Here is a 25,755-nt window from a genome sequence, read left to right on the forward strand (position 1 = left end):
AGAGGTGGAAAGGGATCTTGGAGTCCTAGTGGACTCCAAGATGAACATGAGCCGGCAGCGTGACGAAGCCATCAGAAAAGCCAATGGCACTTTATCATGCATCAGCAGATGCATGACGAATAGATCCAAGGAGGCGATACTTCCCCTCTATAGGGCGCTGGTCAGACCGCAGTTGGAGTACTGCGTGCAATTCTGGGCGCCACACTTCAAGAAGGATGCGGATAACCTGGAGAGGGTCCAGAGAAGGGCAACTCGTATGGTCAAGGGCCTGCAGACCAAGCCCTATGAGGAGAGACTAGAGAAACTGGACCTTTTCAGCCTCCGCAAGAGAAGGTTGAGAGGCGACCTTGTGGCTGCCTATAAGTTCATCACAGGGGCACAGAAGGGAATTGGTGAGTATGTATTCACCAAGGCGCCCCCGGGGGTCACAAGAAACAATGGCCACAAGCTAGCAGAGAGCAGATTTAGATTGGACATTAGGAAGAACTTCTTCACAGTTCGAGTGGCCAAGGTCTGGAACGGGCTCCCAAGGGAGGTGGTGCTGTCCCCTACCCTGGGGGTCTTCAAGAGGAGGTTAGATGAGTATCTAGCTGGGATCATCTAGACCCAGCACTCTTTCCTGCTTATGCAGGGGGTCGGACTCGATGATCTATTGAGGTCCCTTCCGACCCTAACATCTATGAATCTATGAATCTATAGAGGGAATGCTGGCAGTCAACCCTATCACAAAAACCACAAGACACAGCATCCCAGACTGCCATAAGCAAAGAAGGAAGGGGACCAGTAGCCAACATCCTGCTGCTGTAAGATTGTTAAAATATACTCAAGACATCCAGGGAAGAAGACCATGCCCCCCCGCTACAAAGGAAGGCAAAAACGTCCCACCAGCTGACCATGGAGTAAAACGAATGGTTTATTTTCCTAATAAAATAACTGATATGGTTGACATATTAATTTTGTAATGTATCTTTTAACAGATTAAATACTCACGGATTCCAACCAAGGTCTTGGGGGTTTACATAAAGGATCCCAGCTCTAGACACAGTGGCTGGGGTAGCTGTTCTTAAATGGTGTATCTCAAAAAGAAGTCGCATGGGTTGAGTCAGAGGGACACGTTCATTGCTGGCAAGGGTCAGGACCTAAACACATTGGCAAAAAATGCAATTTAAGGCATACATTCTAAGAAGCATGTATCAAGAATAGGCCTGGAATTTATAGACTTATTAGATTTAAGGATTAGTGATACCACACCCCTGCCTGCCCCCGCCAAACACAGAGTCCTCTGAATATATTTGAATACGACAGTTCTTCTAAGCTATAAGGCCAAAACTTTTATTTTAAAGCATATGAAAATATACATTTATGATACTTTACTGTATGGATAATATTTTCTAAATTTAGGTACTGTCATAGGAAGGCTGTACTATAATAATCATGTGATTAAAGTACAGGACTGTGAGAAGTCTGGGTCTTATTCCTGGGTTTATTAATGACTGAACCAGAAAAATCACAAATTCTTGGCATGGCAGTTTTCCTTATCTAAGACAAATGTTAGATTGCTAACTTTCCTTAAAGTAGTAGTGTAAGGCTTAGTTTCTGAATGCTTATACATTACTGATGGAGATTTTTGAATTAAAAGATATTCTATGTTCTCCAATGATTAAGAAACCAGGAAAAAAATACTATAACTGCCATTCAGAGCCTTACCTCAGCATGCATTTTTAACTCCCTCTGTACATACACTGGAGGCATATGTAGACTTACACTGTAAACAGAATGACTTTAAAACATCTCTATGATACCGGATTGTGTAAGGAAGAGATAAGGCTGTTACCAAGCTAACCACATGAATCAGCCATACAGAAGACAAAAGGGGACAGGGAAGAAAAGCCAGGAATGACAGGAAAACACTGAAAGGCTACAATGGAAAAAAATATAAAATCATGAAGAAAACATGAATAGCCTGACGAAGAAAAAACCACTGCGAGAGTTTTTCTTTTGCTCACCTTGTTATCATCCATCACAGTGTTGAGTGACTCAATCCACATAGGATCTATGTCCCCATCTAAGACAATCCATTTTGGTCCACCATGAGTGATACTAGCCTGCTCTCTCAGAAGAGATGATAAGAGACCTTCAAATTAAGTTTAAATAAAATCTAATGAATTTGGTTCCTCAATGACAAACAACACCGTGGAACAAATAAGGCTCCTGAAAAATTAATGCATTATTAAAAACACAACCAGTTTTGTAACATTGCAAACATGGGCATCCTTCTGGTGACTTATTAAGTGGCTGTTCAAATTAAAGCGGACATATGTTCAGTGAGTACTTGATATAGCAAAAAAAAAAAAAAAAAAAATGGATTATAGTAATAATGACCAATTTCTGTTTTGACTTCATGATAATATTTTTTGAACATAACATCCTTTCCAATGCATCAATCCTAACTACATGTGCTATGTGCATGAGGCTTCAGGAAGGCTGTGGAAAAAGCAATCTCCTCTTTAAGGCTGCTGACCACTCCAGCAGTGCTCAAGTTTGGTGACTTCCTCTCCTTCAGCTCCTCTGTTCTGCCCTGGAACTGGCCAGAAGATCCATACAGGAGAACATCACTCTACTCTATCCAAGCTCAGCAGTGCCTTGCACCCAAATCTCATTGTACAAAATATTCATAGAGCTGAGGTCTATGCCTTCTCCCCCTACAATTAGTGATGCTTTGGGGTTTCCCTGGTAGAGAAATAAACACATTTTAGGACGGAAAGTAACATCATCTGTGACTTGCCATCTTTCCATTCTCGAGTAGCATGATGTATAAAACCAAATAGCTCATCAGTGGTGACAGCTTTTGGGTTTAAGTCATTCCAAATAGGCTTTTGTTTCATATTCATATACGTTTGGTTCAGAGTTCTTAGAACCTGAAGGGGAGAAAGAGAAAGAACTAAGCTGTAAATTAGTCCCTGAAATTCAATCAGAACAAAAAGCTTTGCTTTCTTTACTGTTTTTTTTAAAAAGACAAAACACTCTCGGAGTGCAAATCCGTACACCCAGTCCCAGCCAGTAGAACATGATTTCCCTGTGTTTTCTCTTCCTCTGTCTCCCCCTTCCTCCCCAACTTTACTCCTGCAGTGTGGCCAGTGGGAATCCTATTCTGACAATCCCTGCTAAAATTGCACTGTAGTAAACAGTCAAAAGGAGCATCTGCTGTAAGATTTTGAGGAGAATGGACTTGTAGTTAAACCTCTGAACTAGCACTTAAGGAAATCTGATTACATTTCCATCTTTGTTGGAGATGTGACTGAAAAGAAGCACACCCAAAGTCAACCTGGAGATATCACTGCATGTCATCAGGCTGCAGATCCTCATGAGTATATGGGGACAGCAGTTGATGGTGACAACTAGGGCATGCAGTCTGTCTTAATTTCTTACTGAAAAGCATGGCATTTCCTCCTGAAAAACAATGCCAAATATTACCAAAAACTTCTTATTGAAAAATGTTGAACACGGTGTTACATAATGGTTGACAAAATTTAGAAGCAGAAATTTTGAAAGTATAATCTTTTAAAAATGTACATTTCCTCATTTCCAAAGTGGGAGCTGAAGAAACGTAGATTCTACACTTTCTTCTGAGGAGCATAATTATGCTATCCCACTGCACGTCTCAAAACACAAATATAGCCAGAACTACTTGTCAAATATAAACATTTGCTATTCAGTGCTGTGATTATTTTCATGTCAGGTCATGGGAGTAACATGTAAGGGGATAGGATCTATATTTTAACATAGGAAGTATGTTCATTGCACTTTCAATTCCTTGATGGGAATGCCCAGCCAATGTGGTTTTATGTCCCTGTCTGAAGTACAGAAAACACTGAACTGAGAAAATATTCTTTACAGGGTAAGGAAGCAAATGTGCCATTACTGTACCTTGCTCTTTCCTGTGCCTGCATTTCCCACCACGAATACCGAGTGACGCACTGACAGAAGTTCTTCCAGCTGAACCACCTGCCAAACAGAATTAGTACACAGCTCAGGGCTTTGTTTTCCTGTCCTCCTTTTACTACCAAAACATTAATTACCTCTCATATTATCTTCCTCCCACCTTTTCCTTAGTCAGGAAAATGAACTGCTGCTTTCCAAAGCTGACTTTAAAATGTATATCTCCAAGAAGTCTGTGTTCCTCTCCTAAGGCATTAAGCAGAGTCTAAACTCTCCTGGATGAGTGAATTTACTCCAACAAATTAAAACATATATCATCATCATAAACATTTCAGCCCAAATGGTAAAGACTATCAAAGAGAAAATAACTGAGAATACTGTCTCACAATAGGAAGTGTCAGGAAATCTTAGCAATAGGAAGTGCAATCAATCCCACTTAAAATGAACCCTGCCTTTGTTGTAGAAAACTTCATGTGCACAGGGCTGTGTCCACACAGTTTGCAAATAAATGATTTTCATAAGCAAGACAATTATCTTTTGAGCTTTTCCCAGTCACTTGACATTATCAACCATGAAATACTACTGAAAGAGAGGTGGCAAGAGCTAATCCATTCAAATTGTTTGCCTTTTTATTGGTGGGAGACAGCCACCAATTAATGATGGAAAACTGCATCTACATTGCTAGATGTTTCTCTTCTGAAGTCAGTAAGGAATGATTCTCTTTCTGGTCCTATTTAGCATCATTACGCAGTCATTGAGGAAACTGTTCCAATGAGATATACTCAAGTGCCAATAATAATGAGATGACATACATATCTACCTATTCTTTACCCAAATGCTGATGGCATGCCATCCAGGTGGCTCAGGAGAACACCTCCTGGATTAAGAGGAGCTGGCATTGAATCCGAGTAAGAGATGACAATGCTGGGTAGAGGAAAGTATTTTGAAAAATTTTCAGCCACAGTGCCATCTATTTGTTTAGGAGTGCTTAGTGTTCTGCATTTTCAGTTTTTATTTTAAAAAAAAAAATTCCGGGAATTTTTCAGGGTTTATTTTCCAAACATAAAAACCAGGTTAAAATTAGGATAAAAGGAAGAAAAGGAAAAAAAATTCAGTTTAAATCAGGGGAAAGAATAATACGTTCCCGTGACAGTGAGGGAGGGAAGGACTGGAGTAAGGCTGAGACTAATGAAGGGGCAGGGGGAGGGGTGCGGTGCAGGCCATCAGCCGCTCCCAGGGCTGCAGCAGGGAGCAAAGTGGGGGGAGCTGTCAGTGGGTGGGCGGTGCAGGGTCAGGGGGCACAGCTCTTGCTGCTACATGTCCCCTGCGAAGCCATGCTGGGCTCTTCCCAGGGGGCCCATGACCCCGGATCTGCATGTGGCACAAGAGCAGGCTGCCGCCCACCCTGACCACTGGGTACAGTCCGGTGTCACTGGCAGCCTGCTCTCGTCCTAAATGAAGATCCAGGGGCATACACCCCCCAGGAAGAGCTAAGTGCAGCCCCCCAGGCCACAGCCCTCCTGGGGGATGTGTAGCAGCAAGAGCCGCACCCCTCCCCATGCCCTGCACCCACTGCTGCAGCTGTGACAGCTGAAATTATGTTTGTGTGATAAAGGTGCTTGCTGAAGGCCCTATAAAGATTAGACTAATTGTTTTTCTGTATTTGTTTAGATATTAAGCTATATGTTGTTGCTAAAAGCCTAATTAAAGTCTAAGATGTAGTGAGGCCTTGTATACATAGATTCATAGATGTTAGGGTCGGAAGGGACCTCAATAGATCGTCGAGTCCGACCCCCTGCATAAGCAGGAAAGAGTGCTGGGTCTAGATGACCCCAGCTAGATACTCATCTAACCTCCTCTTGAAGACCCCCAGGGTAGGGGAGAGCACCACCTCCCTTGGGAGCCTGTTCCAGACCTTGGCCACTCGAACTGTGAAGAAGTTCTTCCTAATGTCCAATCTAAAGTAAGGCCTAGTGAATTTAGCAAAGCCTTGAAGTAGTAAGGCCCTGTGGCGTAGTTAAAATTACCTTATCAAAGGAATGCAAGGCTTGTACTGCTAATTGGTCAGTCTAAGGACAGTTGAAGTAAAAGGAATCTGAGTGGTTGTACATTATCAGTATCATTCAGAAGCTATAAATTAGCTGGAATATCTGGAAACCATTCAGAAGGAAGATACAGCTTTGTGAAAAGGATTAGTTAGCTGTTGCCTGGATCAGTGGGCCCGTGGATCTTGAGGCGCTCAAGGACTGCATTCCAGGGTCCTTCCCAGTACCCCTTTGGACAGTGCTGTTCAGGGACGCCTGACTTCGCTGAACTTTGTGGAAAGAGAAGCTTGCTGTGTATCAGGCATCAGAGGGGACTGCCGATAAGTTGCTGATGTGAATTGCTTTTGTCTGTCATTGTTTTGTTACTACACGTAGTTGTGTTTTTGTTAAGTCAGTAAATCTTTCTTACCTTTCTACCCCCAACCATGCTCTCAATCCCAAACCCTCCGCAGACAGCTGGGACATAAATTGGCATCATGAACAGGATTGAGAGGCTCTGGTCTGGAGAGAAAGGTTGGAATGGAGGGAGTTGCATGGGCCCCATTAGTAGCTTTGCTCAAGGAGGTGACAGGGATGGAGAATCCCGGGTGGGATAAGGATAGGTTGAGACCTGCCTGGAGTGACCCGGGAACTGTACCCGATTCATTGGGCTAGGTTTGCTGCTGCTGCCCGGGGTAAGCCCGAAAAGGGGTGCCTGTCATGGCTGCTGGCAACATGCCTGCGGTTAGGGGCCTAAGAGAATGCCCAGCTCTGGGAAGAGGTCACCCGGCTAACTAAGGAGTTAAAAGATGTGAGAGATTCCAACAGCGTGGTGTGCAAGGCTGTACGAGCTACGCAGAGCTGCTTGGAAACATTAAAACAGAAGAAAGGAAAAATTATGATCCTGTGTGTGGCCGCTCCCCTTCAGAAGAAAGTGCAGTTAGTACAGGCTGTGGAGCGATCCTCCCACAAGTGTCTGTATAGAGATAAACTAAGAGTTAAGCTCTGGGAAGATCAAAGGGAGAAGACTGATGGAGAGGAGGAGATTTATGATGAGCCTGGTGCTGAAACACCCCAGTATGTTCCTGCCCAGAGGGAAGAACCTAGCCAGGCCTTCCCCGCCCCAAGGGAGAAACTCAGAAGTTTTTCCCATGGTGATAACTCATTCAAGGCCGCAAGGAGAGAATCCCCGAACAGAGCTGCATTCCTTTACCTGTGCAAAAATTAAAAATATTCAAAAGCAGCATGAATTCAAGCCAGGAGAGCCAGTAATAGACTGGCTAGTTCAAATATATAATGAAGGGGCATTTGCAATTTCAGTGAATAGAGCCAAAGCAACCCAAATGGTTCTGTGCCCTGAGCTCCAGTTAAATCAGTTTGCAAGAAGTGATGAAAATGTTACTTTGTTTTCTGCTGTGCTCCAAGCCACTGCAGCCTGTTATGGTAATATAGAAGAAGAGCTTAACCCTGCCTCTTGGGCATGGGCCAATTTAAAAGAGGCTGTTCACTGCTTGTATCTATTATCACTAACTGAAATCATTCGTACAGCGGTTTGGACTCACACGCCAGATGCAGAAGTCGTGACAGCACTGCTGTGGAGGAGGTTTTGCTGGCAACCACCAGAGTGCACCTTGGCCTTGTTGGCCTTGGAGCCAGAAGCCGTGACTCACCCGGTAAGAGATGCAATCCAGCAATTAGTGCAGCTTTTACCCATTTTCCAGAAGCCAAGGCTTACCAAGCCGATGAAAACTGCCAAGGCCATGGCAGTGGCTTCAGTGAAAAATAACCCCCCTGACCCCCCTGAATTGTTGAGAAAAGCCAGAGAAGGCCGGCTCAAGACTGCAAGCAAAAATATGGAAAGACTTGTTAGCTACCTGTTACAATAAAGTGCAAATCAATAGACTGCCCATCAATGTCTTGCAGGGGCTGAGGGCTTAACACTGTACCAAAAGGGCAAGACCAAAAGCAGAGCCTTTTGTGCCACCAACAGTGTCACCAGAAAGATTCTCTGCCCTGAGAGCAAAACTGTCAACATTTTCCCAGGCACATGCGGAGCTGCCAGCCTTTACCCCGCCTGATCACATGGCCTAGGGAGTCCAGCCAGCCCAACCCCCAAAGAAAGGAGCCACAGTGGGGGTAGTAGCAGGCCGAGGACCAGTATCTGAAGTTAATATTGGCCCCTTAATTCAGATACCTGTACAGATTCAATTAAGTAAAAGTGAAAATTTCAATTGATATACTATTAAACACGGGTGCCCAGATTTGCGTTTTGGATTCCACAGATTGGAAGGGAGAGAAAGAAACCCCTTATCAAGTAATTAGACGACCAGACGACCAGGACATCTAGTCCAAGCAACCTTCGCGTTACCTAATGGCTCTAAGGTAACAGCGGTTGCAGTAATACTTAAAGGGGGACCTAGCTTACTAGGACTTAATGTACTAAGAGGACAGTGGTTTGCCCCTGAACAAAAAATTGGCAGTTTGAGTGCGCAGTGCCTCACCAAAAATCTACCACTACCACCGTTCTCCCTGGCTGACCTGACTGTAGGGGAGTCCACAGGCCCACTCCTACACCACTCCAGCCACAGGCTGCAGGGAGCAGCTGTGTTGGGTGCTGGTCTTCACTAGGAACACTGGTGGCAGTTAAAAGGCTTCCTCTTCCTGCACCTGCTCCTGATGCTTCCCTATGGTGATCCTTGTTGGGTGGGAGCAGGTGCTGGAAGAAGGAATCTATAAGAGGAATTAGCAAGAGAAAGGATCTTCTCATGTTTAAAGGGGAATGAATACCATCTTCAAGGAATTCGGTTCTATTCCTTCTTTTGCCATATAAATTCCTACATGATGATATGCATGCCCCTTAAATCCAAATATTGCATGGAAAATCATGTAGAAGGTATTAATTTTCTGGGTACCCAAAATTATACCCTCAGATCTGTAGAAGTCCTGAGCAGGGTTTGAATTACACTTTGACTCTTGGGGGGTCTGCAAAAAATTAAACCAATTCATTGGAAAGAGTAATCCAATCGGAGACCAATCCAATTGGTTATGATTTTCAAATCTTACAGGGGTGTTTTCATCTCTTATGGGGGGGGGGGGGCTCCACCTCCCTGAGCTCTCCTGTAAATTTGACCCACCCACCCCCAGTCCTGACCATTAAGAAGTGTATTTAAACATATACAATCTGGTCACTGGTATTTCAAATTGGCACCCAAAATAAATGGGTACTTTTTACCTTAATCTCTGTCTCTCAGCCGTCTGCATAATGGCCATCCTATTTCACAGGGGTGCAGTAAAAATAAAATTAATGTTTGGGAAGCACTTATACTATAGTGATATATGCCATGAAAAGCCCATGAGGAAATTAATAATTCTGGCTTTCAGGCACAATTTGAATAGTGTGGTAAATAGGGCATGGAGCTATATATTGAACAATGAAAAAACAAAACATTGAATAGCTCCTCATTAAGTGAGTTTTGTCTTGTGCACTGATCCTGTGAAAGAATCATATTGTCTAATGGAAGAGAAGTACATAAATATCATTAAAGACTGCGTCATAATATATATGTAGTAGGGGACCAAATTAAGTTTGCAGAGGCAACCTTAGTACAGTATTGACATTTCCAAACCTTTGAGTGCTTCACTTTGCTACCTTAATACTATTCTTTTTAATTAATTAATTAATTAGATTTATAAACTGCCCTCCCCAAACATGGCTCAGGATGATTCTAGAAGAGTAGAAAATAAACTTATAAAATATGAGAAAGAACAGGAGACCAAAACAAATAACTTATAAAAACAATAGGATATTAAACTCCAACAGAACAAGAACTCCCCAAACAATATCTCAGCTTACCCTTCATAGCTTTCATATCAGAGACACTTTCTATTTTTTGAAAAACAAAAAAAAAACAACGTTAAAAGAACGTATTTAGGTTGGAAAGTCAAGCACTTAAAAATTAGGCAATGCCTGTGTGACTATGTCTAACCATTTTTTTGCATCCATCCTTTGAATTAAATCAAGGGGATGCCTTCTAGAATAAGCAATACATGATCAGATATCTACAGTGTGAACCATAATGCTCCTGGCACAGGGAACCATAAATCCAACATTCCCTAACTTTTGAATGCTGGATGTTTTGACCTTAATAGCATTACACTTTAATGTAGGTTTTGTGTAATATGTTATATCGGAGTGGCTAACCTACAGCAAAAGTGCCGCAGGTGGCATGGGTAGCCTTTCCATGTGGCACACAATAGATCAGGGAGGAGACTGGCAGCATAGCAGCAAGTAAGTCAAGAAGCAAAAGGCAGAGCAGGAGATCAGGCAAGGAGCACAAAATTGGGAACAGAAAGCAGAGCAGCAAATTGAGCAGAGAAAAAGGGTAACAGTGGCACTCAGGGAGAGTGTGGAGCTAATTTGTGCACACCTGCCAAAATGTCTGTCCTTCATTTTATATACATCTGGGCTAGGTACAGACAGTCAAAAAGCCCGATGCTGAATTGATTCAGTCTTTGCAGGTTAGTCTAAGATGCAGAGATTAAATTGAAACAGAAGTGAACAGAAAGTTACCTTTGATATAGGAAATGCAGCCACATGCTCACAGTGCCCTGGCCAGAAGACAAAGGGCACTAGAGCACAGCTCTCTGGCTGTGTGTTCACTTCTTCCTGCTGCCCCTGAGGTCTCTGGGATTTGCAGTCCAGAATTACAGCAGCAGGACTCTGCAGGGTTGCTCATCACTTCCTCTTCCTGCTTCCAGGTGTCTCTGGGATTTGTAGTCCACAGCTGCAGCCAGCAGTAAGTTTGAGTAGGGGGAGGTGAGTTTAACTGCCCTCCCTGACCCCAGTCCCCAGCCAGGGTTTGTCTGGGGAGGAGTGTGGGGGCGCAGTTGTCCCCCTGCAGAGTAGCTGCTTCCCCAGCTGGGCTTGCCCTCCCCACACCCGCCTTGTCAGCCAGCCCTCATTGAGCTGGGCTTGCCCCCCTCCCTTGTCAGCCAGCTCTCATTGCTCCAGCTAGGGAGCAGGGTCAGCCTTGCCTCTCTGGAGCAGACAGTCCAGCCCAGGGCTACAAAATGCTAGGATGCTGGGAGACTGTGATTTAACTTGAACCAGGAAGGGGTTTGAGACAGAATTTCAGAAACCAGTTTGAACCAAATCAGTTAAGTCTGATACTACATTCAACCAGGTTTATCTTAAATGAGTTTCAGCCATTTTTAAACTGGTTTATGTGCACTGAGCTTCTGTTCTGTTCCAGGTTTAAGCCAGTTTCTGATCACTTAAACTGGTTTATGTGTAACTTCTGTCCATAGCCAAAAAAGGTAAAAACAAAATATAACGTGCCCCACTCTTCAATCATGCACCATCAATAAAGTTTGAACCATGAATCTTTAGCATTACACCACAGACTGCAACTTGTCCAGGCTCCAAAATAAGAAAAACTACAGCTAGTAGAAGGATAAAGCAATTTTGGATATGTGCTGACTAAGAAAAGGAAGAAACCTAACTTAGTCTAGCTCAGTTCTTGTCTGACTACAGGAGATGGGGAGCTCCTGCTCCAAGAAATTTCTGAAGTGGAAGGGAATGCCAATACTTCTGGCTCCAGGTATAGGGTGTGGCTGATGAAACAGTACCCATCCCTCTTTTCCCCCCTAGGGCTAGGAACAGAAATTACACCATCTTAAGTCATCAGAAACTGGTTTAAACCTGTAACAGAACAGAAGTTCAGTACACATAAACCAGTTCCAGAATGGCTGAAACTGGTTTAAGATAAACCTGGTTGAATGTAGTATCATACCTAACTGATTTGGGTCACACTGGTTTATGAAACTTCTGTTCCAGACCTCTTCCTGTTCAAGTTAAATCAAAGATCCCCAGCATGCTTTCCAGCCCTGTGCTGAGCTGTGCTGTCTGCTCCAGCAGAGAAGCAGCAGAGACTTCCTCGGCCAGGAAAACCCCAGCAGATTGGGGCGAGGGAAGGGGGTTAAACTTTTCTTCCCCCAAGTACAGAGCTGCCCTGCCCTGCTAAAAATGTACTGCCAACTGCAACTGTGGACTCCAAATTCCAGAGGCACCTAGAGGCAGGAAGAGGAAGTGATGAGCAACCCTGAAGAATCCTGCTGCTGTGATTGTGGACTGCAAATCCCAGAGACCTCAGAAGCAGCAGGAACAGGAACCAACACACAGCCCATGCTGGCTACATGCCAGAGAGCTGTGCTCTAGTGCCCCTTGGCTTCTGGCCTTAGCCACTGCAGGTATGTGGCTGCATTTCCTGAATCAAAAGTGAATGTCTGTCCAGTTGTTTCTCAGTTTAATCTCTGCATCTTAGACTAACCTGCAAAGACTGAATCAATTCAGCCTCAGGTTGTCTGTATTTAGCCTAGGAGCTTGGAGAGCTCAGGCTTCATCTCCAATGAGATGGAAGAAGGAGCTCTCTGGGCCCAAATTGAGGGTTTATAGCATAAGGACCCCAGCTTAGCTCTATTCCCATTTTCCTGTCCTTGCTACAGATGATCTAGCAACTCTGCAGGATTACCACTATAACACATGCTTGCCTTGCTTTGGCAGTATGAATCTGGCCTTGGATCCTGCTAAAATTATGGAACTTTCCAAAGAAGAAAGGGAAGCTTTGATTTGTAATGCTATATTTTGGCCAAGTAGTATTACCAAGTTTGCAATTTTGTCTCTAGATCTAGTAAATTTTTGGTGTTCCTAGCAACAAAATGTATACATTAAGGATCTTGTTATCATTTTACTATGCTAATATTTAGTAATTTGTCTACTGACATTTTTTTTTTACAAATTTAGATCTTCCTAATTATATCTAATGACTTTTTGAAGTTATATCTGGTGAATTGCTGCTTTCAAGATCTGGCAGCACTGCAGCCAAACCTCAGTAAAATTTCACAAAAAACAAAAGGCACTTCTTCAGCTTCATGAAAGTCTCTTACTAAATAGCAAACTTCTGCTGCAAATAAGAGGTCTTTATAGTACACAATTACAAAGAGCATACATGCATCTTATATCATACAAAATAAGGTATATGAACCCCATAGCTGACCATGGAACAGGGACAATACTAACCTACCTAACCACACGATCTTAGTTATATAAACCTTGTCCTCCCTTTCACATATTCCTACTGCATTACATATCAATGTCATTCAGTGAGTCTTACCTAAAATAAATACCACATAATGTACTTTAAATAATAATAATGATAAAATTGTAGTTGGTGGCGTTAAAGTGTTAGTACTGGAAAGCTATTATACAGTAAAGATAACCTTGGATGCTGGGAAGAAGTTTGAGAGAGAGAGAGAGAGAGATATTTCTGTTTCCAAAAAGCAGACTATATTACCTATTCACAAAGCTGATTTTTTTTCATCTTAAACTGCAGTATGTTGTTTTGACAAAATGTCTTTGAAATACCTTGACTTTCAGCACACCTGAGGAACACTACAAGGTGTTGTTAAGTTAACCTTCATGTCTAATACAATTCACTTGCAATTATTTTGATTGAAACTCGTAAGGGAGGTAATTAAAAGCAATGGATTCTTTTACTTTGAGAATAAAGCTCTCCTCAGGCTGCAAGTGAAGCTCCAGGGTAGACTGCTTAACCATCTGTTCAAATTGTAGGTCCCTCTTCCTCGGAACGTCCAGAGCTGGAAACAGGTCACTGATCAGGCCCATGAAAATTGGGATATCATCTGTCACTATTTTAGGCAAGTTAAAGTCTCTTAAGGCTCGCATTAGTACCTGGAAAAGGATGGTAAATTTCATATTATCATATCAGTGAAGGCTTTAAATACTTCCTCTCTTTTGAAGATTCTGTCTTTATTCACAGAGACCAAATGGTGGCAGCTCCTATCATTCACTGTACATATTTACATTTAAAATGAGGTGCCTACCTGATCCTCAGGTCTATTCTTGTCCCCTCGTTTCAGTGAGCCAGCAACTACCAAAACTGATTTAACAGCACGAAGTCCCCAGTCATAATGGTCCTAGAAAAAGGAATGCATTTTAAAGTTAGCCAAGCTTTCAAATGCAAGGTACGTGATGAAGGAATGCCTTGCATTTGAAAGCTTGGCTAACTTCATCCCAGCTATGCACATGGTCCAGTAAAAAATAATCACCCAAAAGAATTCTTGCCTTTTCTTTAAAAAAAAAAAAATAAAAAAAATCAAGGATTCTACAGTTTTGTTCCCTTTTTGCATGGTGAAATGTCATCAGAGGATTCAAAGTCAATGCTGACACTAGTAGTGTTAAAATGTTTCTCTCTGAAAAATTTTAAGCCATTTTGAACGCGATTTCTCTGATTAAAATCTTGTAATAAACGACAGTAAGAGTCATAAAAGTATAAACTGAAGGTGAAATCATGACTACAGTGAAGGTAATGGCACAACTCAATTATTAGGACATACAAGCAAACACATGACAAATGAAGGAATGGATTTAAGAAGTTGACATCACTCCCTTAATATAATGCTGAGGAAGTGTATCTGCCCCCTTTTATGACATACAGGTCACTTAAGTGGTTCTAGGGTGCCCATCGCATATCAAACAACTGATCCTATGGCCTCTGGCAGACATTCAATTAAAGACAGGATGGGATCCAACGTATGATCCCCAAATTCACACTTTCTATGTATGCATGACAAGAGGTGTGATTGTGGGATCAGGGATCATATCCTGATGACAACATATTGATGATGCAGGGGGAGAGCCCTGGATCACAATTTTCGGCTAGTTAAAGTTAGTTCAGACATAGTTACACAAATTAGTAACACCTTTAATCACACTGTGAGTGTCCTAGAAATATATCCTACTTGGTTATATCAAATGACAAACCCAACAAGCAGCTGTAAAATAATCAGGACTCAGTATAGTACAAATTAAAAAGGGTGAGAGAGATTTGACAATGACATACTGCAAGAATGAGCTAACTGTCCACAGCAACTTTTAGAGAGAAACAACAAAATTAATACTAATAATCCCTTTAGAATAATTTACATCTTACAATATAAAGCTAACTTCAGAAGAACATCTGTGGTACCTCAAGGGGACAATTATTAGTAGTAAATATTAGCATTTGTATTTTAGAGTTATGAAGGAGCTGGTAAAGAGATTAGGCAGAGAGTTGGTAAGAAATTTTCAGACCAAGGAAAAGAATGATGGAAGTTCAGTTGATGTTCACTGAAGTCAAAGTTTCATGTAAACATCTTGCTGTTCAAGAACTTGTGCTTAAACTCAGTGAAAGATCCATCAGAATCCTGTTTGGTTTCCTGTGAGCTCACTGGTGTTTTTCAAGCTAGGCATCTAAGGACTAGAGCTTCAGCCATGTTACACAGACTGCTGAAGAGCTGGACTCAAGTCTCTCAGGACATCTGGTAAGGAGCTATGAGTCTCGTGACCTTCAGAACCCAAACTTGAGCTAGGGCTCCCCTATCCATGTGCCCAGCTCTCCAGCAGAGAACCTGGATGACCTGAGCTTTGGCCCTCAGGGCTTCTGGACTTCCTGTTATAGGCTCAGGGCCTGGAAACCTGGGGTTTCTCAAGGCTCCCAGGTTCCATATTAAGCAGCTGGGTATCTACCTGCCTTGGAAACCCTGGCTGGAACCAGGGCCCTTGAGGTTTTATAGACTCCCTACTTCACTTCAGTGGACTTTCTGAGATGCCTCTTGTTCCCTGGGATGAACATTTTTTTTTTTAAATATTGGAATTTCCTGAACAGAAATTCCCAAGTTTCAAATAGCTCTAGTTAAACGGTTGGTTTAATTCATAAGATGACCCTACATCACAGCAGGAATTAGAGCCAAAATTTCCTATCTTCCAGTCCTATTCTCAGGCATCATTCCCTAATAAGTACGTACCAACAAAAGATTTCAAAGAAATCAGATCTAGCTATGTTTTAAATATGTGATAGGTGAATTTTGGCATATTTAGTAGACGAGATGACAATGAAGTTAAAATATAATGGTTTTATTTGCAATTGGGTAGAGGCTGAGGGGTGGTCTGACTACTACTACTGTTTTTATTCTACTAATAAAAATCAATGTTAAGACTATATTTACATGCAAATAGTTACACCTTTGGAAAGAAAGAATTAGTACAAATCCAGCGAAAAAAGCAGATCATCTAAATCTTAAAATAGTTTTTTTGTAAGAAAAAAATGCATAAGCATTCTTCCCAATAACATTTACTATATAAATAGCAATAATATATTTCTAAGCATCAAACTATCCTTTACTGTATTTATGTAGCATGTTTTAAACACTCATCCAAGCAGAGAGAGTCAAATAATCAAATTCCTGTTTGTCTATATACTTAAATGTCTTCCTCTCAGTTGCCTATTATTTCTAGTGTGGATGCATATACTAGCATGTTTTAGTTCAGCTGCAGTAGATACTTAACAGTTAATACACAATTATATGTTAAAAACATAACACATCACAAATACAGAAAGTTAAAAAGGCACTTTCTTCTGCATGCCTAGTGGCACTATTTTAAATTATTAGATCCATTTAGCTAGACATCAGATTAAGTGACCATACATATCTTTTTTGTTAAAACACATGAAAATTACAAGAAAAGCCTTATGAAAATTAGACTGGTCAATATCCCTATTTTCGAGTATTTGGTGTTAATTAACATATATTAAACCCCAAAGCCCAAAACAGACCGTCACCTGTTTAGAAAGCAGTTCCCTGCAGAGAGTATACAAGGTAATAAACTTCCTGGCCAACAAGCGTGCATCAATAAAACCCTCAGCAACCAACATCATTTCACAGATCAGCTCAATGTCAGGGACAACCATGGCACAAGGTCTAAAAAAACCCAAATTCAAAGATTAGTATTTAAGCATGGTAAGAACAAGTCACCTAAAGCAAGTGACTGATGTGTACAAACAGTTTTAAACAGAGCTCGAGAGTCACAATTAAGGGTGTCAGTCAGAGCTAACAAGAACTCTACTTCAAAGTAAAAATGGCTAATTAGGCACTGTTGATTATTAGGATTCAGTAACATTGCTATATACAAAAGAGACAGCTGAAAAGAGCAGGGCTTTCAAGTCAAATACTGGAAGGCCTCAGTGCCAGCACATAGGAACAATATCTGACACTGTCAGATGGATGGACTGTGATGGACATGTGATGGACTGGCAGTTGTGGCAGAATCTCTGTCCCTTCCCAAACTCTGCTATTTGACAATTTGGTTACCATGGTCACTGCAGAGGGTAGACTCCTCTAGTCTCATCTGCTTCAGGTAACCCTGAGTTGTAACCTGAGCTGGATACATTCCAGAGGGAGGGGGAAACCTGCTCCCTCTGCTTACATGACTGGCATCACATATCTGGGTGGGGGGCTTAAACTCCCTATTGTTCTAAGCAATGCCAACATGACTAGGAGGGGGTTAAAGACTTTGTCAGCCTATCCGCCAACCAGTGATGCATTTCAAATTGGTTGGCTGGCAGCCAACAGTTGCTGGCCTTCATTGGATCAGGTAAATGAGGTCATAAGGGCTATAAATGAAGGACTGCCCAGGAGGAGTGGCAGTAGCCATGATGAGCACTTTCAGAGAAGCTGGATGATCTGAAACTCTCTCTCTCTCTCGAAACTCATGATCAATGAATTGTTTACCTCCAGAGGGAATCTCCACCTGCCTCTGGATGATAATTGTGAGCAAGTTACCCGAGATCTAACTAGATATATAGCTTGCAGTAACTCAGCTGTGTGATCAAAGGCTACCATGCCACTGTTTGCTCTAAGGTATTTCTCTGATATTGCTCTACCCTGTACTCTATTCCAAACCTAGTCCTCATAACAAATCAAGTTTTCTTTTGTACCTAGAGTGGGAGACTTATTGGGAGAGGGTCTGGAATATGCTTTGGGGTCCCCTTGGTTTGGCTGACTAAGGGAGGCCACTATTTGTGCTTCAGACTAAGAGAAGGACCCCAAATTCTTGCAGTGGGTCAAGTACCCTCAAGGACTACTAGGCCTGTGTTTCCCAGAGGGCGCAGGTCCTAGATCAGTCCAGACTCTGGGTGGTGGTGGCGTCACCCCCAGGCTTGCAAGTGGTCTCCAGAACGGGGGTCAGCTGGATGTGAAGCACCCCCAGGGAGGCACTTGGAGCTTGGAAGGTGGTCAGGCACAGTGAGGTGGGTGGCTCAGTGCAGGAGCACCCCCTATTGGCCCACCACACCAGTTACTGCAAGACACACTGCATACGGGGAGCTCAGAGTATCACCACTCTGTACAGATATTCACCATTTTGGATTTGCTTTTTTAAAAGCATATTCTCTTCCTGAAGGACTGTATAGGTTTGAAAAATCATTCTCCATTTTTAAAACAGAAAACAGAATCATGAGCCATATAGCCATTAAAACAGTATTAATTAAAATACCTCTCAGTTAACAAAACCAAAAAAGAGACTAAAAAATGGAGATGGCGACAGAGAGACCTCTCATAAAGACACTAGTTGAGCAGTATAATAAAGGGAAAGTTCTTAATTTTTTCCACAGGATTGACTATAGACTAACAGATAGTGTAATTTAAATTTGAAAACATCTGCTCCCATTAATAATCATGAAGGAGAACTGCAATGTTGAGATCAGTAGTTCATACAATCCAGATACTTCTCCAATGGGGGTCAGCACCAAGTGATTCAAAGTAAGTGCAAGAAACCATGAAGAGGGCAGTTAAAGGGAAAATTTCTCCCTGTTCTCCGTTAATGATTTGTGTCTTAAAACATGAAGATTTATCTTTAAAAAACAGTTATCCTACCTAATATAATAAATATGCCTTTGGGGCAAATAAGCAATCAGTTGCCTGGAAAATAACATTAACTTAAATGTTGTATATAGTGATGGCGTCTTTACTATAAAACTAACACTCACTTTGTTCTTAAAACTGAGTGGTTTATACTTTGTGTTTTTCCCTGCTGCAGCCACTGTACTTTGCTGTGAGATTCTGCAAGTTGTCACCCCACCCTCTGATATACCATGTTTACTTGAATAGAAGATGCCTCTGATTATAAGATGACCCCCCAATAATTAGATTTTATATATAGAAAATTTTCAAATATGTTATAATTTGCCAGGTATAGACTCTAATTATTGGGGGTTTGCCTTGAATTTGTTCACCTCCCAATGTTACAGCAGGGAAAATAAATCTGGGGAGTCAGATATAGGGCTGTGCCAAATTTCAGCAGCTCTTTCATTTCAGAGGTGTCTCAGGCTGTTTCGACACCCAAAACACTGAATCCAAATCTAAACAGATGGCTTTGAAACAACTCTGAAATGAATCAGAAGGTTCTGAAACATTTTGGAAATGTTTCGGAGAATTTTGGAACTGGGCTTGCAGTGAAACAAAAACTAACAGGGAGGGGAAAGAGGGAGGGAAAGACTGCTCTGATATTGACATCATTCCCCAGCTCTTCGATTGCTTCCCCCAGCTCTCTGATAATTTCTCCAGCTCTTCCCAGGTGCGGGGTTTCAGCAGACTGCCGCTGCAGGCTGGAGCCAGCAACAGCTGCTTGGCAGAGGGTGTGCCGAGCACCGGGAAGACTGTGGTGCTGCCACTGGCCCCAGCCTACAGCGGCAGCCTGCTCAAACCCAGCGTACAGATCCAGGGGGCTGGGGGAATGATCAGAGAGCTGGGGGATTGAACCAGGGGCTGGGCAATCCCTGCTGCATGACCTGGCTCTGCAGGAAGCAGAGATCCACTTGGGGGTCTCCTCCCTGCCACTGTCCACCTCGTGCTGCCTCAGATCTCTGTTCCCTGCAGGGCGAATTGCTGTCCTCCAAAATGGCTGAATCTGAAAACAAATCAAAACACAGCCATTTCACATAGCCCTAGTCAGATAGTCCCTTTGCCCTCTGCTTCCCTCCCCCCCGCCCCAACTGCTTTCCCCAGCAGCCCCTTCCCCTTCTCCTTACTGAGACCCTTCTCTCCCGGAGCACATGGAAATGCGTGAAGCAAATTTGAAAACAATGACCTTGTAATTAAACATAGCTGTACTAATCATATGGTTAGTTCATCCACAATTGATGTATGTTACCTTTTTTTTTTTTAAATTGCTGCAAGTTTTAGCACAGGTGCTCCATAAACACACTTTTAAGCACCACTTTGGCCTCTACTTATACACAGTAAAAACTATGCAAGATATTAGTTCAAAGCCAAAAGGCTAATGATTTACCATATAGTTCATTGGGCTGAGCCCCAACAGAGTCAAAAAGATTTCAAGCTATAATGACCCCACAGTTCAACACCGGTCAGTATGTGTGCATGTGTTCCTCACACAAAGGATGCATGTGCTAATTAGTCCACCACTCATGACTGAAACTGGGTGTTCTTGTCACTAGCCTAGCGATCCTCTAAAAATCTATACGCAAATGAGGTGCAGGGCAACCTGGTCTGGCTTTACCCCATGGAAAGTGGGGACACACTAATCGCAGGTGACAGGCTGACAGAGGGGGTGACAGAGGGATTCTGGGTGAACTATTCGGGATCTTGTTTTGTGATGTTTGCCAGGCATTTAGGACTGGTGAAGAAACATGAATCATTGGAAATGGGAAAGAAAGGCACAGCTCAGTAAAAATGTATGAAATGTAGTGGCTCACCATGACTTGAAAAGGAGTTGGCACTGAGGGAAGCTGAATACAATAGGTACTAACATTTTTCTTACTCGTATAGGCTGCTCTTATCTATCCTTGTGGTAGGTTCCCATCAACATATTTGCCCAATATGGCCCACATATTTTATAGTCATACTCAGTGTTGGTTTCATTTAATCAATTTCATAGTTGATTTCCATTGCTGAGCACTTCCTGCTTAGTGACAGACAATGTGTTTAATGAGGTTTCCTTGTATGCAATTATAGGTTATAAGATGAGAAGCTTTTTGCCCCCATGCCAATGGGGCGGGGAACCTTATCTTGTATTCAAATAATTATGATATATATTAAACCAATTCTAGGACAGAAAATTCTGGGTCAGATTTGCTTACCACTTTGCTAAACAAATTTAGATTATATCTCAGAAGAAACGTCTTATGTATATAAACAGTAAGACAATGTAGCAAGTCCCTAAGACAGTCGAGAAGTTTCCTTCACTGGAAACTTTCAAGAAAGAGGTGGATAAGCATCTGTCTTGGATGTTTTAGGAACAGTGAATCCTGGACCTGTGCAGCGGGTTGAATTAGATGACTCATCAGGTCCTTTCTAACCCTATGGTTTTCTGATAATTCCAAACTCTTATTTTAGGATCAAATACACTGTTAGGATAAATGACTGACATTTGATTGATTACAGTAGAAGAGTACCTGCTTATGCTGAGGATATTTAATTCTTGCAACTCTACAGTCATACAGTTTTGCAAATACCACCAGTGAAAGTGATTGGGGCAAAATGTAAAGGGAGATTTTAAAAGTGATAATAGGCAAGCAAAAGGTCAGATTTACACTTTTTAAATTGTAATAGTCTTTGACAGACAGGTAGTATGATGTAAATGCAATATATGTCTTTTAAGAAAAATAACAGGTTGTCCTAAAAGGCCACAAAATAAATGTTTATGGTGCTTCTGATTCAGGTCTGCTCAGCAACCTCCGACCAGTTTATCAACTATAATGATAGGCCACCTTTTCAATTACAGCATATGAAATGCTTCTGTGCATGTGAATGCCTATATCTATTGAAGATATGGGTGGCTACACCAATCTAGAGATTGTCAATTTGCCATATTAATCCACCTGAACAAATTTCTACATAAAATTATTGTGCATACTTATGACACAGGGGTATCCTTGTACACACCCATGATTTGGGATTGGATCCCCATACTCTGAAATACAGTAGATGTAATTTAAAGTTGTATGTAAATGTTAAAAAAAAAAAGAGAGAAAAAACCTTTTCTGATAGCAACTGCATGTGTTTCAGTAGCTTGTATAATAATATGTGAGTTCAATATTTTACATAAACTCTAAAGCAAGAACAAATGGGCTTACATTGCAAACTAGGCTAGTGACATTAGGTGGCATGAGTGCTCTAAATGCTAATCTACTGTATACTTGCCTGAACAGAGCTTTGAGATTTTCAGGTAGTTCTGTTCTACCAGCATATCCCGGGTTCATGGTAATAAATATTCCAACAGATGGTTTCAATGCAATGCTTTCTCCAAAGAATAAAATCCTGTCATAGCAATGATATGATGTAAGGAACTTGCTGTAATACCACAATTTAATTAAACTATACAATTTTTTTCCTACTTAAAAAAAATCCTAAACAATGCATTATAAGTATGAAGAAGATGGCATCATACATCAGAATTGTATTTAGAATGGAGGCCTAATTGTATGAATCAGGAAAAAAGAAGAAAAGAAGAAGGAACAGTTGCTTTTAAAATGTGTAGAATAAAATGTAACAAAAAATACAGGTAGTAGAGCTTGCCATGATTCTTGCCAATCTAGAGAAAAATAATAAGACAAAGAAATATGGGTATATAGTCAGCTGATGAAAAACCACCCCAGTTATATTAAATTAAATAGATGCATGAAAATAATTACTATACGGTTCTGCTCTATGGTAAACAATAATTCAACAAAATGGCCAAATGTTTGCCCTGCAAAGTCAATGGTAAGACACTGATTTCAAGAGGGCCAGGATTTCATCCATAGTATTGGTGTTCTATTTTAAAATTTTGAGGGAAAGGGGCTTTTCTGCATATCACATTGACTTATTTATATGCATATCATACATGCGCATTACTACTGATTTTCAAGGAAGTTTCAAACCGCTGCAGGATTTAAAGGCTCTAACAGGGTGCCTAGGGCACTTCTTACTGTAAGAGGGGGAAAGGCTGCTGAGAAATCTCAGGCAGCAATCAAGGGCAGGGTTCAAATCATGGAGGAGCTCAGTGGAGCTGAGACCCCCGCCCCCCCCAAAGACAATAGCCCTCCTATAGGATTTGAAAATCATAACCCGGGGGGGGTCTCTGATTTTATTAAGGCATCATAATGGGCAGCCCAATTTTTTTTGCAGACCCCCCCCCCCCCCACAAGAGTCAAACTGCCATTCAAACCCTGATCAGGGGAGTCACCTGACCAGCAAGGGGCCAAGCTTAGAGTGTACGTAAGCACAGGTCCCAAGCTAGGCAAGCAGTCTGGACCTGGAGGCTGATGTAAGAGGAGCTCCTGAGCAGGCTAAGAGAGAAACTCCTGATGGACACCAAGGCTAGGGACAAACATTACACATAAACCAGTTTAAGTGATCAGAAACTGGTTTAAACCTGTACACAACAGAACAGATGTTCAGTGTACATATGCCAGTTTGAAAATGGCTGAAACTGGTTTGAGATAAACCTGGTTGAATGTAGTATCAGACTTAACTGATTTGACTCTGTTTAGGCTTAACTGATTGGCTTATGCAATGTCTGTCCCAGAACCCTTGCTGCTTTAAGATAAACCAGGCTCTCCCAGCATGCTCTCTGGGCTGGGCAGGGCTCTCTGCTCCACAGCAGGGATGATCCCTCCCCTTTGCTCCCTGGCTGGAGCTCTGGCAGAGACTGCAGGTACAGCAAGGTCTGCCTGGCTTCCCGCTGCTCTCCCTCCCTACCCTCCATCTCCCACAGCACGGACCCCAGCCTCATGGATCCTAGGATTATGGTATGCTATCTAATGCCAAGAGGTATCTTTGTGTGCTAGTCTCCAATGTCACTGGGACATTCAAGTGGTCAGAACAGTGACCACTTAGGGCTTTTTGGAGCTAATCAACAGGTCAGCTTTTAAGATGTTTAAGAGAGTTTGAATTAATGGAGAGAAGCTATTGTTTAGCTGATAAGGTGATAAACACTGTTTCCTGCTGGCTTGCTCACCTGTCAGTTTGCTGCTGAAAGTATAAAGAAGCAGGGGGAGGGAGATTGAAAACAACAGATGCATGCATTGCACCCCCTTCCCCCGCTTTGCCTCAGAGTGCTAGCTGGGATCTGGCAACAGTCCCACCCCTTGAGCAGCCAGCACAGAAAAGCCTCAGATGGTGAAGGCAGACCTCCCTAATCAGAGGTTCTTCCAGGGCCTGGTCATACCCCACCTCAGCTCAGTACTGCGGAAGTGAAGAGTGGGCTGTTTTAGCATTCCCTGGTTTCTAGCCTAAGCCACTGCAAGCATGTGCCTGAATTCTCTCAGTCCAGAGAGAATATCTGTCCAGTTACAAACCAGTTCAGCCTAGCCAGGTTTGACTAAACTGCAAAGACTAAGGGGAGGTGGAGGTCCCAGCAACTGGTGGTTAAGGGGGAACTATGGGGAGATGGAGGGCCAAACAGGCCCAGGAGCAGGACCAGAGCTCATAAGCAGGACAAAGAAGAGGCTAAAGAGCCCAGGGAGGGGCGAAGATGAACAGGGCTGGGGGGGGAGGGGCTAGAGAGTCCAGGGCTCAGGGAGGAGCTGAGATGGATGGGACTAGAGAGCCAAGCCCTGCAGGGAAGGGGCTAGGGCAGTGCTTGCCAAATGTTTTCTCAGCATGACCCCATTTCCTCAGCATGCCCCTTATTCCTAACCCACAGCCCCCCACAATACCAGGTGCCCCTCACTCCTGACCCACAGCCCCCTGGCCCTGCTGGTGCCCCTCACTGCCTTCCCACCCCCTCCCCCTCAGGCACCCTAGAGCCAGGGCCCACAGTCCCCTGCCCTCCCCCACCCAGCAGCACCTAAGCGGCAGCTGCTCCAGCTGGAGCAAAGTGCAGAGCCTGGCTTCTGCCTCCCCTCTCCTTGCTCCATCCCCTCCCCCATAGGCAGCACTGCTGAAGCAGAGCCTGTGGAGGGAGGAGGATGCAGACTGCCCACTACAGGGTCCCTGCCCTCCTGCCCTCCCCATGGGGGCTCTGTAGCCCAGTGGGCACGGCCAGGGATGGGAGGGAGGGGGGGCCACGCCATGCCATGCCACCATGGCTGCCAAACTGAGGCAGCCCCTGTTCACCCGGCAGCAGCATGGGCCCAACTCCGTGCTGCTGCTGCTGTCATGCCTCACTTTGGCTCCTACTGGCTCCTCCTTCCCACAATTGGTCCTACCCACTGGGCCATAGAGGTGGCTCCTGCTGGGAGCTGGTCTGGCCTGGTTGCAGCCCCAAACCCAACTGTAGGTGCAGAAATCTCTGAGGGCATGTTTATCATGATGCCATCTGCTGATGTTGTGATCCCATTTGGAGTTGTGACCCACAGTTTGGGAACCACTGGGCTAGAGAGAGCCCAGGAGCCAAGGAAGGGCTAAGATGGACAGGACTAGACAGCCCAGGGCAGGGTTGAGAGAGTGATGTGGAACAGGGCCAAGGGCCCATTAGATTGATTGAGACTATGACCAAGGGCCCATGGAACTGACTGATGGTAATTAATTGATTTCTAACATCTGCATGGCTTGGGTGTGGCTAAAAGGGGAGACAAGGGGGTCATGATCTTGCCTTTAAGGCACTGAGCAGGTAGCCCATGGCTCATGAGATCTTGCTCAGCTCCTGGGGCAGCCTCCTAGGGTCACAGCTGGAGCCACAAGGGTATAGCTGGAACCCATTCACCCTGGGAGCAATTCCCACAGTCCCTCCTGCCCTGCCCCAGGTCAGAGCTGGGAGCCCCACACCTCCGGGCAGCGGGCTCCAGCCACTCCCTCTGCCCCCCGTGTGGCTGCTGCCACCCCTCGCTCTGCATCCAGCTGGAAACCCTGTGCCTCAGGTAACCAGCACTTTTAGCTTACTGGCATTCCCCACTCATACCAGGTAACAGGGACTTTACTGTACTTGTTAACGTCAAGGCATGACAGGAAAACA

The 25,755-nt window shown here is 43.3% G+C and overlaps 1 protein-coding gene across 1 annotated transcript in view; it reads right to left on the reverse strand.

Annotated features, from left to right (window-relative positions):
* Positions 1–25,755, reverse strand: part of DNAH11 (dynein axonemal heavy chain 11) — a 281,712-nt gene that overhangs the window by 150,450 nt on the left and 105,507 nt on the right. Inside the window, 9 exon segments of the mRNA XM_059728936.1 lie at positions 991–1,139; positions 2,007–2,158; positions 2,604–2,617; positions 2,782–2,918; positions 3,928–4,005; positions 13,519–13,713; positions 13,866–13,958; positions 16,643–16,781; positions 22,020–22,136. Of these exon segments, the coding sequence (XP_059584919.1) occupies positions 991–1,139; positions 2,007–2,158; positions 2,604–2,617; positions 2,782–2,918; positions 3,928–4,005; positions 13,519–13,713; positions 13,866–13,958; positions 16,643–16,781; positions 22,020–22,136 (1,074 nt within the window).

Source organism: Alligator mississippiensis, chromosome 5, assembly GCF_030867095.1.
Source record: "Alligator mississippiensis isolate rAllMis1 chromosome 5, rAllMis1, whole genome shotgun sequence".
NCBI classification, from domain to species: Eukaryota; Metazoa; Chordata; order Crocodylia; family Alligatoridae; genus Alligator; species Alligator mississippiensis.